Below are 14,613 nucleotides of genomic sequence, written 5' to 3'. Positions count from 1 at the left end.
ATCAGTCTAATACCTACAAAAATTATTCTATAGCCATGTGCCAAACCATTTTGATTTTATTTTGTTAATTGTGCATCATTTTTGGCCTTTCCATGAAACTTTGCAAGCACAAAACATGGCAAAAACATTTACAATTTAGACGGTTTCCTATGAAACAGTACCCCAACATGTCAGTACCCCGACGTGCAAGTACCCCAACGTGGCCCAGGTTGCGAGGGCCCTTTATAGCTGCTCGCAGCTCTAGTTCTTCTTTTTCTTTGTTATTATTCTTTTCCGCAAACAATCACATTTTTGAGACACTAAACGTGAACGAAAACTCACCAAACTTTACACACACGTCAGGCCTGGCGAAAAATTTGATATTTTAAAGTCGCCATACATGATAACAGAAAAATGGCTCTGTAGCGCCACCTACATAGGTTTAACGGATCCCTGTCCCGCTACGATTGTCCGACGGCTATGAAAATTGTGTGGCACCTGTAGCACATCCCGATGAACAAAAACCTCTTTGATGTGTGTACCCTAAAATAGACAGAAAGTGAGGTATGATCATCTGAATGTCCAATTTTGGCCCAGTTTTGCACATTTACATGGATCATACTATTGCCCGCTTCTCCTACACGGTTAACCCGATTGACTTCAAACTTGGGCTGTACCATCTCAACACCTGGGACATCATGGTAAAAAATCAAAAAATTTTGACCTACTATATGACGGGGGTGAGGCATCAAATTTAGAGTTTCAAAACTCTTACTAAACGTAGTATTGCCGGTTGTACGTTTAACCGAGAGCTATGAAAATTGGTACACATATGTAACAGACTATGATCTACAAAAAAGTCTGTTGGTGCCATATGCTAAACCCAACAGGAAATCCGCCAGAGGCGGTGCATCAAATTTTGCGTTTCAAAATTCTTACTTAAAGAAGCATTCCCGGCTGTACATTTCACCTAGAGTTACCAAAATTTGAAGACATATGTAACAGCCCTCAAGGTACAAAAAACTCTTTTTGAACCATATGTTAAACCTATCAGAAAGTCCACCATTTTGATTTACTTTGGAACGTGTTGCCATTTTTTTGGCCATTTCATAGGGGTCTTATTTTAACGAACTCCTCCTACAGAGTTTATCCCATCATCTTCAAACTTGGTGTGATTCATCTTAAGATGTTGAAGATGAAAAGTTATTGAACGCTTTTCATTTCGTCGCACGCTGTTGCCGTGGCATGCACTTGTTTGCAAAGGAAAAAAATTCTTCTTAAGGAAGAATTCCCAGTTGTACGAAGCAGCTAGAGCTACGAAAATTTTTAGACATATGTAGCAGCCCACAATGTACAAAAAAGTCTCTTGGTGCTATGTGCTAAACCCAACAGGAAGTCCCCCAGGGACAGCATCACATTTTGAGCAAAAAAACTCCTCTTTCACGAAGCATTCCCGGTTGTACGTTTTACCGAGAGTTACCAAAATTTGAAGACATATGTAACAGGCCTCGAGGTACAAAAAACTCTTTTTGAACCATATGCTAAACCTAACAGGAAGTCTGCCATTTTGATTTACTTTGGAACGCGTGGCCATTTTTTGGGCCATTTCATAGGGGTCATATTTTAACGAACGCCTACAGAGTTTATCCGATCATCTTCAAACTTGGTGTGATTCATCTTAAGATGTTGACGATGAAATTTTTCTTTTTCTTTTTTTTTTTTAAGAGCTCAGAATTGTTCATTCGGTAGTCTTACCGATTCAACGTCTTATCATCATTGCTCTTTTTTTTTTTTTTGTGTGCGTGCGTTTGCGTGTGTGCGTTTGCGTGCGTGCGTGCGTTTGTGTGCGTGCGTGCGCGTGCGTGCGCGTGCGCGTGCGTGCGTGCGTGCGTGCGTGTGCGTGCAAATACGTATAAATTTATACTCATTAATTCACCTAAAGCCATATAAATATCCCATTACCCTTCGCCTTAACCTGGTACTTCAGAATCTTGCCAGAGTCGTGAAGTTTAAATGGTCAGGAGACCAGAGAAAAGGTCAGAAAAAAAAAAGAGAAAAGAAAGATAAATCAAAGTGAAATCCAGCACCGACCAAACACTTCCTGCCTTCCCCATGATTACAAAATCAAAGTCTTACGCCAACCCCGGAAGCCTCTAAATTCCAGCAAATTTAGCGAGATCTCAAGAGACCAGAGGAAAAACTAAAGAGAGGAAGGAGGGAAGGATCGATAAGGCAGAGTGAGATCCATAGAAGCCAGTACATCCAATCCATCAAAGTGAAATCCAGCACCAACAAAACCCCTCCTGCGTGGTTACAAAACCAGAGTCTTATGCCAACCCCAGAAGCCTCAAACTTCCAATAAATTGAGATCTCAAGTGACCAGAGGAAAAACTAAAAAGAGGAAGGAGGGAAGGATAGATAAAGCAAAGTGAGATCCACAGACACCAGCACCCACTGATTCAAGGGGCTGTGGGAGGGAGAGGCTACTTCTGTTGAGTTTCAGTAGATGCTGGTGCGACGGATCTGGCATGCATAAGGACCACCACCAAAGAAAGAAAGCCGTCAACCGCGGTCCAGCAAAGCGAGCACCCCCCCCCCCCCCGAAACCCCCAGGCCGTGGCAGCACCAAGGCCACCCCCAAGCCACCCGAGCGGACACCGGTCGGCGAGCCGACCCAGACGCCCGGAATACCCCCGCCCCAGCCCCGGCCCACACCCCCGAGCCCAAGGCCGCAGAACGAGGCCCAGCGGGCCCCCACAGCGCCCCACCGGTCCCCAGCCCCCACCCCCCCCACGACCCCCCCCGCACCCCACCCAAACCCGCCACCCACCACGACCCAGGCCCCACCACCCCCGGCCCCCAAACCCCCGAACACACCCCGACCCCCAACACCCAACACCCAACCCCCCACCCACCCATACCCCCACCCCCCCAAACAAGCCGCCCCCCCCCCCCCCCCCCCCCGACGACCGCCAACCCCCCCGCGAACCCGGCCCCCCGCGAGCCCCCCCCACCCCCGGAAACCGGCACCGGGCAGCAGCGCCCACCCCACCTCCAGCCGTGCAAGAGTAGCACAGCAGCGGGAGGGGGAAGCAGAGGAGGAAGCACCAGGGGAAAAGGCGGAGCACCAGAACACCGAGCCCGGTGGGGAGAGGCCCCGGTTGTCACGCCAGCGTACTAGTGACACCTAACCCTGTTACTGAGTCCGCCAGCTCGCCGACTGGCGAACTCTACCCTTACACCGTGAATGTGGCCCCACCCAGTGTATATACAAGTGTGTGCGTGTAAGGTGCATTAAAATTGGGAGCAGGTGAGTCGGAGCAGAGGGAAAAAATTTCCCCTACACCGACACACCCGCATCCCCCCCCCCCCCCCCCCCAAAAAAAAGGAGGGACAAAGTGGTGGGGCAGGGACACAGATGGGGGGGACCACAGCGCTGCCAGGCACTGCAGTCCATCCCCTCTGATGGCTCCCCGCCCCAACTCACCCCTCCCCTTGGACATGAAGTGCATTAAAATTGGAGGGGAGTTGAAGGGTGAAGACGGTGTTTCCACCCTTCCCCACCCCACCAAGAAATGTGTTGTGTGCCCTATGTGTATATTTACAAAGTGTATAGTGCAAAACTAGTGAAGTGAGTAAGAGGAGTGACCAGCGGGGCCTCACCCAACCCGGCGGGTGTAGGTGGCACGCCCGTCCCCCAGCACCCCCCACCCCCACCCGCCCCCCACCCCACCCATCTGGCACCACAATAGGAGCCTCCGGAGCCCGCCCGGGGCGCCAGGAGTTCTCCCGGAGTGGGGCAGGCCTCAAACCCCATCGCCCCCGACGATGAAAATTTATTGAAAGCTTTTTATTTCGTCGCACGCTGTTGTCGTGGCATGCACTTGTTTGCAAAGGGAAAAAAATCCTTCTTAATGAAGCATTCCCAGTTGTACGAAGCAGATAGAGCTACGAAAATTTGTAGACATATGTAACAGCCCACGATGTACAAAAAAAGTCGCTTGGTGCCATGTACTATACCCAACAGGAAGTCCCCCAGGGGCCGGGCATCACATTTTGTGCTAAAAAAAAACAACAACTCCTCTTTAACGAAGCATTCACGGTTGTACGTTTCACCTAGAGCTATGATAATTTGGAGGCATACATAAGAGCCCACGATGTACAAAAAAGTCTCTTGGAACCATATGCTAAACCAAACAGGAAGTCTGACATTTTGATTTACTTTGGTATTTGTAGCCACTTTTTGGGGCCTTTTATAGGGGTCATATTTTCTGCAAAACTTATCACATCGTCTTCATTCTTTGGCATGTTTCATCTTGAGATATTTTAGATGAAAAGTTATTGAATTTTTTTATTTTGTCACACGCCTTTGCTGTCGCGATGCATTGTATGCAAAGAATTTTTTTTTTTGAGAGTCTAAACATAGGCAAAAACTCACAAAATTTTGCACACAGATCAGATCTCTCACGAACATGAATATTTTATAATTTGTTGTGCAATTTGTAATAAATGGCTCAATAGGTCGCTTGCACATGTCGTCACTTCCGCCTCGGATTTCTCGTAGTCGCCATGCTGGGTGGCCTCCATTTACGTAGCGATTCGGTCTAACACGTATCTATCACGTTTGTTTTCTGCGTTTAAAATTGTACATTGTTGCTGCATCGTTGGCTGTTCGAACAAAGCCAAGGGGGAAAATGGTCGGTCTTTTTTCCGAATTCCGAAAATAATTAGGAACCAGGGCCTGGAGACAGAGGAGTGCGGACTCCGGAGGGAAGTCGTTACTTTGGGCTCGTGTGTGCAGCGATCACTTTGTGAGCGGTAAGCTTGTTTACCTTTATTTAATGCATGAGGATTAATAACGTTTCGACCGCCCATATATGGGCAAGTTGCTTATGTTTTGGATTCATGAGTAAGCAAGTTCGGTAGTACAAGCTGGCTAGCGGACGTTAGCCGAAAGCTAACATCGAACATTTTCACCCAAGTAGTGCCAGTGCAAAGTGTTTACTGCTGAAATTGGATTGATTAGTCTTGGGCTTTTAATGCCGATGACATGTTTTTTGGTGGCAAAATGTAAACTTGGAAAAAAAAGAGACAGAAGGGGCTGATGCAAGAAAACAGACCCCCGGGGGTGATGCAAGAAAACAGACCCCCGGTAGCCTACACATCATGCTAAAGAACTTATTCACGGCCACCCTACTGCGGTAAAATAACCAGTCTTTCCATATTTTATTTGTTTATATATTTGTTTATTTTAACAGGTCGCCCTGCGCCCGTTTTTCTGTCCAATCATCCCGACTGGGCTCCAACATTAAAGTTGGGTCCCAAGTTACAACATCTATGTCTCAGCCCAGTCGGTGCCAAGATATGAACGTGCACAGGAGAGACAAGCAAAGAAAAGACGACTCGAAGTGGCAGAGATTGTTGCAGTTATGCAGCCAGATGGCTCCAGTAACCTGTACCCTCAAGTACTGCTGACATCATTGACTCTGGTATGCCACTCAGAATTCATTACATGATATATTGTATGCATGAGTGAATGTATGTGTTTGTTTGTGTGTGTACACGCACCTTATATTTTAGAGACATTTGGAAGTGTTTATAGAAATAAGTATTTGCCTGTAGCAATGTTCATACATTAAAAAATGCAACAAAATGTGTACATTTCTTTTACACTGACAAAAAAACTATACTACTTTACTATATTAAACCTATTACTGGTACCGTATTTTTTTGTGTTTTTTTTCTTTATTTTTTTCTTTAGGGATCTCATGCCACACCGACTTGATTGCCAATGACATGATGGAAACGAAGGCGAGCATCAAAGCATTGGAGGAGGACAACATGCGACTGTTTGTTTGGCGCTAATAAAGGCAGCGTTTATACAAATTCTATTGTTGGGTTTGTTTACAAAGCTATACATAATACAAATGACAGGATTTGACTCAATGTGCAATATGGTCCCTCTTAAAGTAATGGCATAAATCTCTATTATTTCTAAAAGCGCAAAAAATGAAGTGAATAATGATTAGATGTAGTAATTTCAGGGTTAAAAATTGAACTGTTAATTAATGTAGTTTATTTTAGCACAGGTGCCTACCATCCTGAGATGACGGTATGATGTAATGTTGATGGGGTACGCAATGACTTTCATTATGCTATGTACAGAGGAAAAAGTTGCTCTCTTTTAAATTTGTTTAATGTAAGACAAGTACCAGTACTGTGTTACAGTTTTCCCAATAATCCTTGTTTCACACTTGTCACAAAACCACTGTCCTTTTGGCAGTCTAGATTGGCACACTTCAAGTGATATCATTTGATTTTACAATCTGCTGCAGCACAAAAAACTACTTTATTCCGCATCTTTGAAGTACATGAGCAAGTGGTAGGTGACAGCAGCTGAGCAGGAACACTGGAAGTCCACTGCTGATCTAGTAAATGCTCTCCCGAGCAGTTCAGGTAAGGAGGGGACTTTGGGGGGGAAAAAACTCTGGCTTTTCCAGCTGGCCAAAACGAGCGATCTGGGTGGAATCGCTCAATCACACTTTGTCCACACCACAAAGTCGCAGAAGTCCGTCCAGTTAAACTCATCTGTGCCTGAATCTGAAAATATTACAAACATTGTAATGAAAATATGAAACATAGAATTAAATAAGAAACTACAAAAAGTAAAGCCATACATACCTGGTAATACTATTGGTGTTGTCGTGACAAGTGATGGGAATTGTTGCCATCTGGCACCAGACAGAAATTGGGTGTTGTGACAGCCTCCTTAACAGTGAGATCATAAGAAAAGCTTGTCAGTATGCTCAGTAGTTACCATGAACACGTTTTATTGTACTGGAAACTGAAACTAAAAATACGTCCTCTGAGAGTGGTTAACCTTAACCATTTAGAATAAGTTGATTAAGTAACATGTAACTAGTGAAAGGGTAGCATTAAATTTAATTAAGCCACGGGGAGGCTGTGCATAGTTACTTTTTATTCTTATACGCTCTGCCATATTTGCCTGTTATAAAATTGTTAGAAAAACCACATCAGGTAAAGCCAGCTGTGCATGTAAACACAATGATAACAGGAAGCCTGAGAACAAATCAACATTTTTGTGTGCAGAATTACCAACACCATGTGGTTTACTTACGTGCAACAGCAACCGTTTCTTCTGATGCGATGTTAAAGTTTACACTCTGTATCCACCCGCTTACAAAATAATTGTAAGCCTCCAGGGATTTGTTGGCGTGTTATGGAGCATGTTGTCAACACGAGGTAGGGAAAGATGTCCAGAGATGTCACATTTGGCCAGCAAGCTTTCTCCGTCAAAAAAAAAATCACCCTTGGTCAGGACGTAGTTAGGATCAATCCCGCCACACAGAGACACCTTCTGCCTGTATCGTTGTTTTTGATCTTCCGGTAAATCGTGAAAATACTGCGAAAATTACATCAGGTTGATAAGCTCTACCGTGTAACTCGCGAGTGTACCTTGTGAACCGGCGGACACCCAATATGGCGCCCGAAGGAAAAACTCCCATGATGCATTACGATGTGCAAGCGACCTATAGCGCCGTCTAGATATTTTTATGAAGTATATCCGATTATATGGTTCAGCTAGATGTGTGAATATTGGGAGGCATACCTATCAGCCTAATACCTCCAAAAATTATTCTATAGCCATGTGCCAATCCATTTTGATTTTATTTTAATTGCGCATCATTTTTGGCCTTCCATGAAACTTTGCAAACACAAAGCATGTCAAAAACATTTACAATTTAGACGGTTTCCTATGAAACAGTACCCCAACATGCCAGTACCCCGACATGCAAATACCCCAACGTGGCCCAGGTTGCGAGGGCCCTTTGTAGCTGCTCGCAGCTCTAGTTATTATTATTATTTTATTATTATTATTTTTATATATAGTTGAGTACAACGTGGGTTCAAACTTCGACAGACTTTACATTCTTGAAAAACAACTGCACAAGAAACGAACATCTATTATTAATTTATATATTAAGTGTTGTTTATTTAAAAGAACTTTGATTCACACTTTTTTTTTGTAATATTTATTCACATTTATTAATTAAATTGTAAAATGTTACGTTTTTATTTTTACCATTCTCTGGGTGATTTGAATGAAATTTTATTTTATTTTTTATTTAAGATTTATATATTGAAAGGTAATTGTTAAATTAATTTTTAGTAAGATAGTAGGGGTGCACTGATCGATCGACCGGCCGATATATCGGCCCAGATTTCCTTAATTTTGGAAAACCGGTGATCGGGCGTTCCCTTAAAAATAAACCGATCTTTTACACCAATCTCATCTCCCTCTTCAGAGGTCTGAAAAAGTCAGCCACTGTCCTCTTCTGCTGAGATGACTAATAGGATTTTTATTTTTATTTGAGAGAACTACTTTATGTGCAGTTAAAACAACCCATTTGTATTATTTCGCCGATATTGTTCATTGTTTTCCAGTAAAAGAAGATTGGAACACTGAAGGTATGTGCTAATAAAAACGGTATCGGCAAAAATCGGGATCGGCAGGTCAAACATTTTAAACGATCGGGGATCGGTGATCGTCTGGAAAATTGTAATCGGTGCACCTCTAATCCCAAGTGTTGAGTGAGTGTAGCCACTACACACTAACACGTGCACAGCAAAGCTGACTGGATTGCCAGGTTGGCACGAATGAAACAAAACCCAATTTTCGATTTCTTCCTTGCTTTGCTCTCTAATCAAGATGACTTGTCAGGTCATGTCGTTTAAGTGTAAGTCAAGTCGAGTCATTTAGGTACCAAGTCCAAGTCACTCCCAAGTTTTTGGAAAGCAAGTCCTAATAATGACTCCATTTCCCCATCTGAGTTTCCACGCCACTAACTGAATGTGTGGCTTTTGTACAGAATCTAATGTCTTTTCAGAAGGGTGTGCAGGACGAGGACAGCAATGAAAATGAAAAGTCAGCAGATTTTAGAGTCATAATCCCCACAAAGTGATGATTTTTCTTTTGAAACCATGAACAATTAATCAAACGGTGACATTTTCGTAATAAATACTGTATATACTGTAAATAATAACTTGGTTTGTTTTTGCCTGTTTGAACACACATAGAAGTCGAAGAAACAATTCTGTTCCAGGCTTCCCACTGAATCTGAAATCTTCCAATTTAGAGCAATTAATTTTTTTGACTCAGGGCGGGGACTGTTTTAGACAGAGAATCTGATCAACAACTGCTCTTCTCAATGACTGATCACACACATAATCCACACATTACACAGAAAGACACCAACATATTTTGGAAACACAGAACAGCTGATGCTCTTGCTTTAAAGGAGAAACCTCATTTTCTTTTTTTCCGATTTCCAGTTTCTATTGCTCTTGCAATATTTATATGCATTTATTGTTTGTCTATGCATTAGGGGTGGGTGATATGGCCTAAAAATTATATCAGGATATTTCAAAGAAATTTGCGTTGACGATATTTTTGACGATACTGGTAATAATTACTAAACAATAGATTTGTGATTGACACTTCAGAATAATAGCACTTTTATTGCAGCAACAATATTTAAGGTCCTCAGTCGGAAAAGGGTGGAGTGCCGTCTTCGCGTCGGGGATGAGATCCTGCCCCAAGTGGAGGAGTTCAAGTATCTTGGGGTCTTGTTCACGAGTGAGGGTAGGATGGAGCGGAAGAACGACAGGTGGATCAGTGCAGCGTCTGCAGTGATGCGGACGCTTTATCGGTCTGTTGTGGTGAAGAAGGAGCTGAGTCGAAAGGCGAAGCTCTTGATTTACCGGTCGATCTATGTTCCTACCCTCACCTATGGTTACGAGCTGTGGGTTGTGACCGAAAGAACAAGATCCCGGATGCAAGCGGCCGAAATGAGTTTCCTCCGCAGGGCTCTCCCTTAGAGATAGGGTGAGAAGCTCGGTTATCCGGGAGGGGCTCAGACTCGAGCCGCTGCTCCTCCACGTTGAGAGGAGCCAGCTGAGGTGGCTCGGGCATCTGGTTCGGATGCCGCCTGGACGCCTCCCTGGGGAGGTGTTCCGGGAATGTCCCACTGGCAGGAGGCCCGGGGGACGACCCAGGACACGCTGGAGAGACTGTCTCTCGGCTGGCCTGGGAACGCCTTGGGATCCCGCCGGAGGAGCTGGTTGAAGTGGCTGGGGAGAGGGAAGTCTGGGCTTCCCTGCTAAAGCTGCTGCCCCCGCGACCCGACTCCGGATAAGCGGTAGATGATGAATGGATGGATGGATTTTCCCCACAATTTAAATGTAAACTAAGTGCAAATATACCAACCCTAATGGAATAAAATGGAAATAAAAACAGACCAGGTAGTCTTTAACCTGCGAATTCTAACATAACTGCTTAAAAAGCACATTTACTTAGCAAATACAATGAAAGCACATACATTCAGAAGTAAGTGGCAAATTGCACGAGTCAAAAAAGTCCATTATTTTCTCCTGTGTGGTTGAGCCTCGTGAAAGTTTTCCCCCTGCGATTGTTTAGGCAGTGGTTATTTTTGCCGCAACTGGCGGCAACCTTCCTCGAGCGTTATTTTGCCGTGAATGATTGCTTGTAGACATTACTAGCGGGTATGAAAAACACAAATGTGCATGTTTACGGCACTGTGCGACAGCAACGCACACGCCGTCTCGTTGAGAGGATATTAGCTTAGCGGTCGGTTAGCATCACAAACTCACGTCAACTAGATGGCGAATTACCGGTCACGGTAAAATAAACACTGCGGATTTAGCCTCCGCTTACTCTTAACTTTACAGTAACAGTTTTCCTGCACAATTTGCAAACTCTTGTTTTTTTTTTTTTTTTTTTTTTTTTTTAGCATTATATCTGACCTCTTGTAGCAAAACAGCCTTCACACGACGAAGCTCACTCCCACTTTGCCGAAAACGCGACAGAACTGGCTGCAACTCTTACAGCCTCACACGCTCCTACCTTATTTTTTATGTAGCAGAGAACGACGCGTGTGTCTCCAAATTGCCACGAAGAGGTATGATGTTACGCATTACGTCATCACGTCAATTTCGCGATATTTCAAATTTTTATCACCTAAAAAAAATACACCGGTAATATCGTAGACAATATTTTTTGGAACACCCCTATTATGCATTGTGTTGCTCTTACATTTGCATTTTTGTCATTTGTTTTGTGAATACACAACAATGTTCCAATGCACTTCATTTTGGTTGATTGCAGGTTCTGTGAGTCTTGTCAAGGAGAATTAAAAGATAAAAGGGTAAGTATAGCTTTCAATGTCAGACTTTCTATTTCTACTGCAGCGGTGAAATTCTCCTAGGACAACAAGATCATTCAAATTCAACACTTTACTTGGTGTATTCCTAAGCTGCAATATCAAATGGGTAGCACTGATGAGAAAGTACAGGGTACCGAGCCCTCTGATACGGGCTGTTCGGTGACCGGTGCCAGAGTGGGTCCGCATTGATTCGTTTCCAGTGAGGGTTGGACTGTGCCAAGGTTGCCCTTTGTCACCAATTCTGTCAACAACTTTTATGGACAGAATTTCTAGGCACATCCGACGCGTTGAGGGGACCCGGTTTTGTGGCCTCAACATTGCATCTATGCTTTTTGGGGATGATGTGGTGCTGTTGGCTTCTTCAAGCTGGAGCGATTCATAGCTGAGTGTGAAATGGTTGGGATCAAAATCAGCACCTCCAAATTAGAGACCATGGTCCTCAGTCGGAAAAGGGTGGGGTGCCGTCTCCAGGTTGGGGATGAGATCCTGCCCCAAGTGGAGGAGTTCAAGTATCTTGGGGTCTTGTTCACGAGCGAGGGGAGGATGGAGCGAGAGATTGGCAGTCTCCTGACCTTCTGAACTTCGCAACTCTGGCGAGACTGAAGTATTCGGTTAAGGTGAAGGGTAATGGGATTTTTATTAGGTTTCACGTGAAGTCGTGAGCACAAATTCACCAACCCCCCCCCCCCCACCCCCCACCCCCCCACACACACACACACAAATGTGTACGTACGCACCAAAAAAAAAAAAAAAGTGAGAGAGCAATGATGATGATATTATAAATCGGTAAGACTGCATACCTGCTAAGTGTATATTTATTTACTTGTTTACTGCAGGAGTAAAAGAGTGGCTCGGCTGCTCAGGAAAGAAGTGGAAGTACTCTGCATTTACCGTACTTGTGTTATCTTTGTCTTATATTGAAACGTCTGATAAAGCAATAAAAATACTACAACTAATAATTGAGGTGACAGATATCTTTTCACTGGCTTGTACTTCATGCATGAAAACCATTTCTTATCAATCTTGTCAAACTTACTCACCTGTATTTTCAATTCACTGTATTTTGCTCTTCTCTGTTTCTAGATGTTCACCTGCCCATCCTGTCACAACATATTTTGCATTGAGTGTGATAACTTCATTCATGACACACTACACTGCTGCCCTGGTTGTGTTCACAGTCAACGCACCCCTTAAGACCACAACCGGACAAATGAGGCGAGTGAGAGACGTTGGGCCCCAAAGTTTTGTTTTGTTTTGTTTTGTTTTATTTTTTTTTAATGTACTTAATCTCCGGCTGTGCCCAAAAACACCCACTCTTGTGTTTGGATTAGTTTTTCCCATTAAAGCAAATTAGAATATTTGATTAAGGGATATATGTTGTATACAATACACCCGGCGCAAAAACTCTGCCAAACAAATCATGCAAGGGACTCGCTTTGGTGACACTTGTTTGGGAAAAGCCAAATGTCACTTCTTCTACACATAGACTGTCCTTTGACGCAATTAATTTTTTATTTATTTTTTTGCGTGTTGATAGTTTGTCGACAATTTCATTTCGGAATCCCATTTTTCACGACTGATTCAGCCTTGTTCACTAGCAACCAACTTCTTGTATTAAGATCTACCATACAGCTGTACATTTAGAACTCAGCCCTGCAATCTGTTATTGTGTGTGATGTCAATTACGATGAATAATAAAGCTGAAATGTTTTGTGTGTTTTTTTTTCTGGTTTTTTTTTTTCAATTCTGATGTTATTTATTTATTCATTCAGTGTTGTGTCAATGAGATGTTTTTACAATCTCGTGATCAGTGTTTATTTAAACAATGTTCAGAACATAAATACAGTAGTTAAAATGGACAAAAAGGGACCAGTAGGCAAGTGTACATTACATGGGATGAAACTTTGCACTTAACAAGGCAGATTTACCCAACGCTGTCAGCAACACATAGGCAGCTAACACGGTCCTTCCAGGTAGTGCTCACCTATTAAAAACTCTTAACTGCTGTTAAGTATACGTACTTGTCAATTATGTTTATTATTTTTCAACAGGGTGAGGTGGGTAGGGAAAATTGAAATCCAGAATTGGAAATCAGGATTTGAGCCTGTGTTGAAAAAAACCACATCAGGTAAAGCCAGCTGTGCATGTAAACACAATGATAACAGGAAGCCTGAGAACAAATCAACATTTTTGTGTGCAGAATTACCAACACCATGTGGTTTACTTACGTGCAACAGCAACCGTTTCTTCTGATGCGATGTTAAAGTTTACACTCTGTATCCACCCGCTTACAAAATAATTGTAAGCCTCCAGGGATTTGTTGGCGTGTTATGGAGCATGTTGTCAACACGAGGTAGGGAAAGATGTCCAGAGATGTCACATTTGGCCAGCAAGCTTTCTCCGTCAAAAAAAAAATCACCCTTGGTCAGGACGTAGTTAGGATCAATCCCGCCACACAGAGACACCTTCTGCCTGTATCGTTGTTTTTGATCTTCCGGTAAATCGTGAAAATACTGCGAAAATTACATCAGGTTGATAAGCTCTACCGTGTAACTCGCGAGTGTACCTTGTGAACCGGCGGACACCCAATATGGCGCCCGAAGGAAAAACTCCCATGATGCATTACGATGTGCAAGCGACCTATAGCGCCGTCTAGATATTTTTATGAAGTATATCCGATTATATGGTTCAGCTAGATGTGTGAATATTGGGAGGCATACCTATCAGCCTAATACCTCCAAAAATTATTCTATAGCCATGTGCCAATCCATTTTGATTTTATTTTAATTGCGCATCATTTTTGGCCTTCCATGAAACTTTGCAAACACAAAGCATGTCAAAAACATTTACAATTTAGACGGTTTCCTATGAAACAGTACCCCAACATGCCAGTACCCCGACATGCAAATACCCCAACGTGGCCCAGGTTGCGAGGGCCCTTTGTAGCTGCTCGCAGCTCTAGTTATTATTATTATTTTATTATTATTATTTTTATATATAGTTGAGTACAACGTGGGTTCAAACTTCGACAGACTTTACATTCTTGAAAAACAACTGCACAAGAAACGAACATCTATTATTAATTTATATATTAAGTGTTGTTTATTTAAAAGAACTTTGATTCACACTTTTTTTTTGTAATATTTATTCACATTTATTAATTAAATTGTAAAATGTTACGTTTTTATTTTTACCATTCTCTGGGTGATTTGAATGAAATTTTATTTTATTTTTTATTTAAGATTTATATATTGAAAGGTAATTGTTAAATTAATTTTTAGTAAGATAGTAGGGGTGCACTGATCGATCGACCGGCCGATATATCGGCCCAGATTTCCTTAATTTTGGAAAACCGGTGATCGGGCGTTCC

General features: G+C 42.9%; 1 protein-coding gene and 1 long non-coding RNA gene across 8 annotated transcripts in view; both read left to right on the top strand.

Annotated features, from left to right (window-relative positions):
* The window catches only part of gtf2h2 (general transcription factor IIH, polypeptide 2), a 98,123-nt gene extending 85,159 nt beyond the window's left edge, over positions 1 to 12,964 (top strand). For all 7 annotated transcript variants that reach the window (XM_077520619.1, XM_077520618.1, XM_077520623.1 and 4 more), the window contains 2 exons: positions 11,186 to 11,225; positions 12,327 to 12,964. In XM_077520619.1, coding sequence (XP_077376745.1) covers positions 11,186 to 11,225; positions 12,327 to 12,437 — 151 coding nt within the window. In that variant the 3' untranslated portion in view covers positions 12,438 to 12,964. The remainder of the gene's footprint in view (positions 1 to 11,185; positions 11,226 to 12,326) is intronic.
* LOC144019480 (uncharacterized) lies at positions 4,292 to 6,369 on the top strand. The gene is made up of 3 exons (XR_013283686.1): positions 4,292 to 4,797; positions 5,238 to 5,468; positions 5,741 to 6,369. It is a non-coding gene; the product is annotated as an uncharacterized LOC144019480 (long non-coding RNA).
* Positions 12,965 to 14,613: the final 1,649 nt, after the last annotated feature.

This window comes from Festucalex cinctus, chromosome 5, assembly GCF_051991245.1.
Source record: "Festucalex cinctus isolate MCC-2025b chromosome 5, RoL_Fcin_1.0, whole genome shotgun sequence".
NCBI lineage: Eukaryota > Metazoa > Chordata > Actinopteri > Syngnathiformes > Syngnathidae > Festucalex > Festucalex cinctus.
Note: the sequence above shows the minus strand (reverse complement) of the source record. Positions and strands in the feature narration are given on the sequence as shown.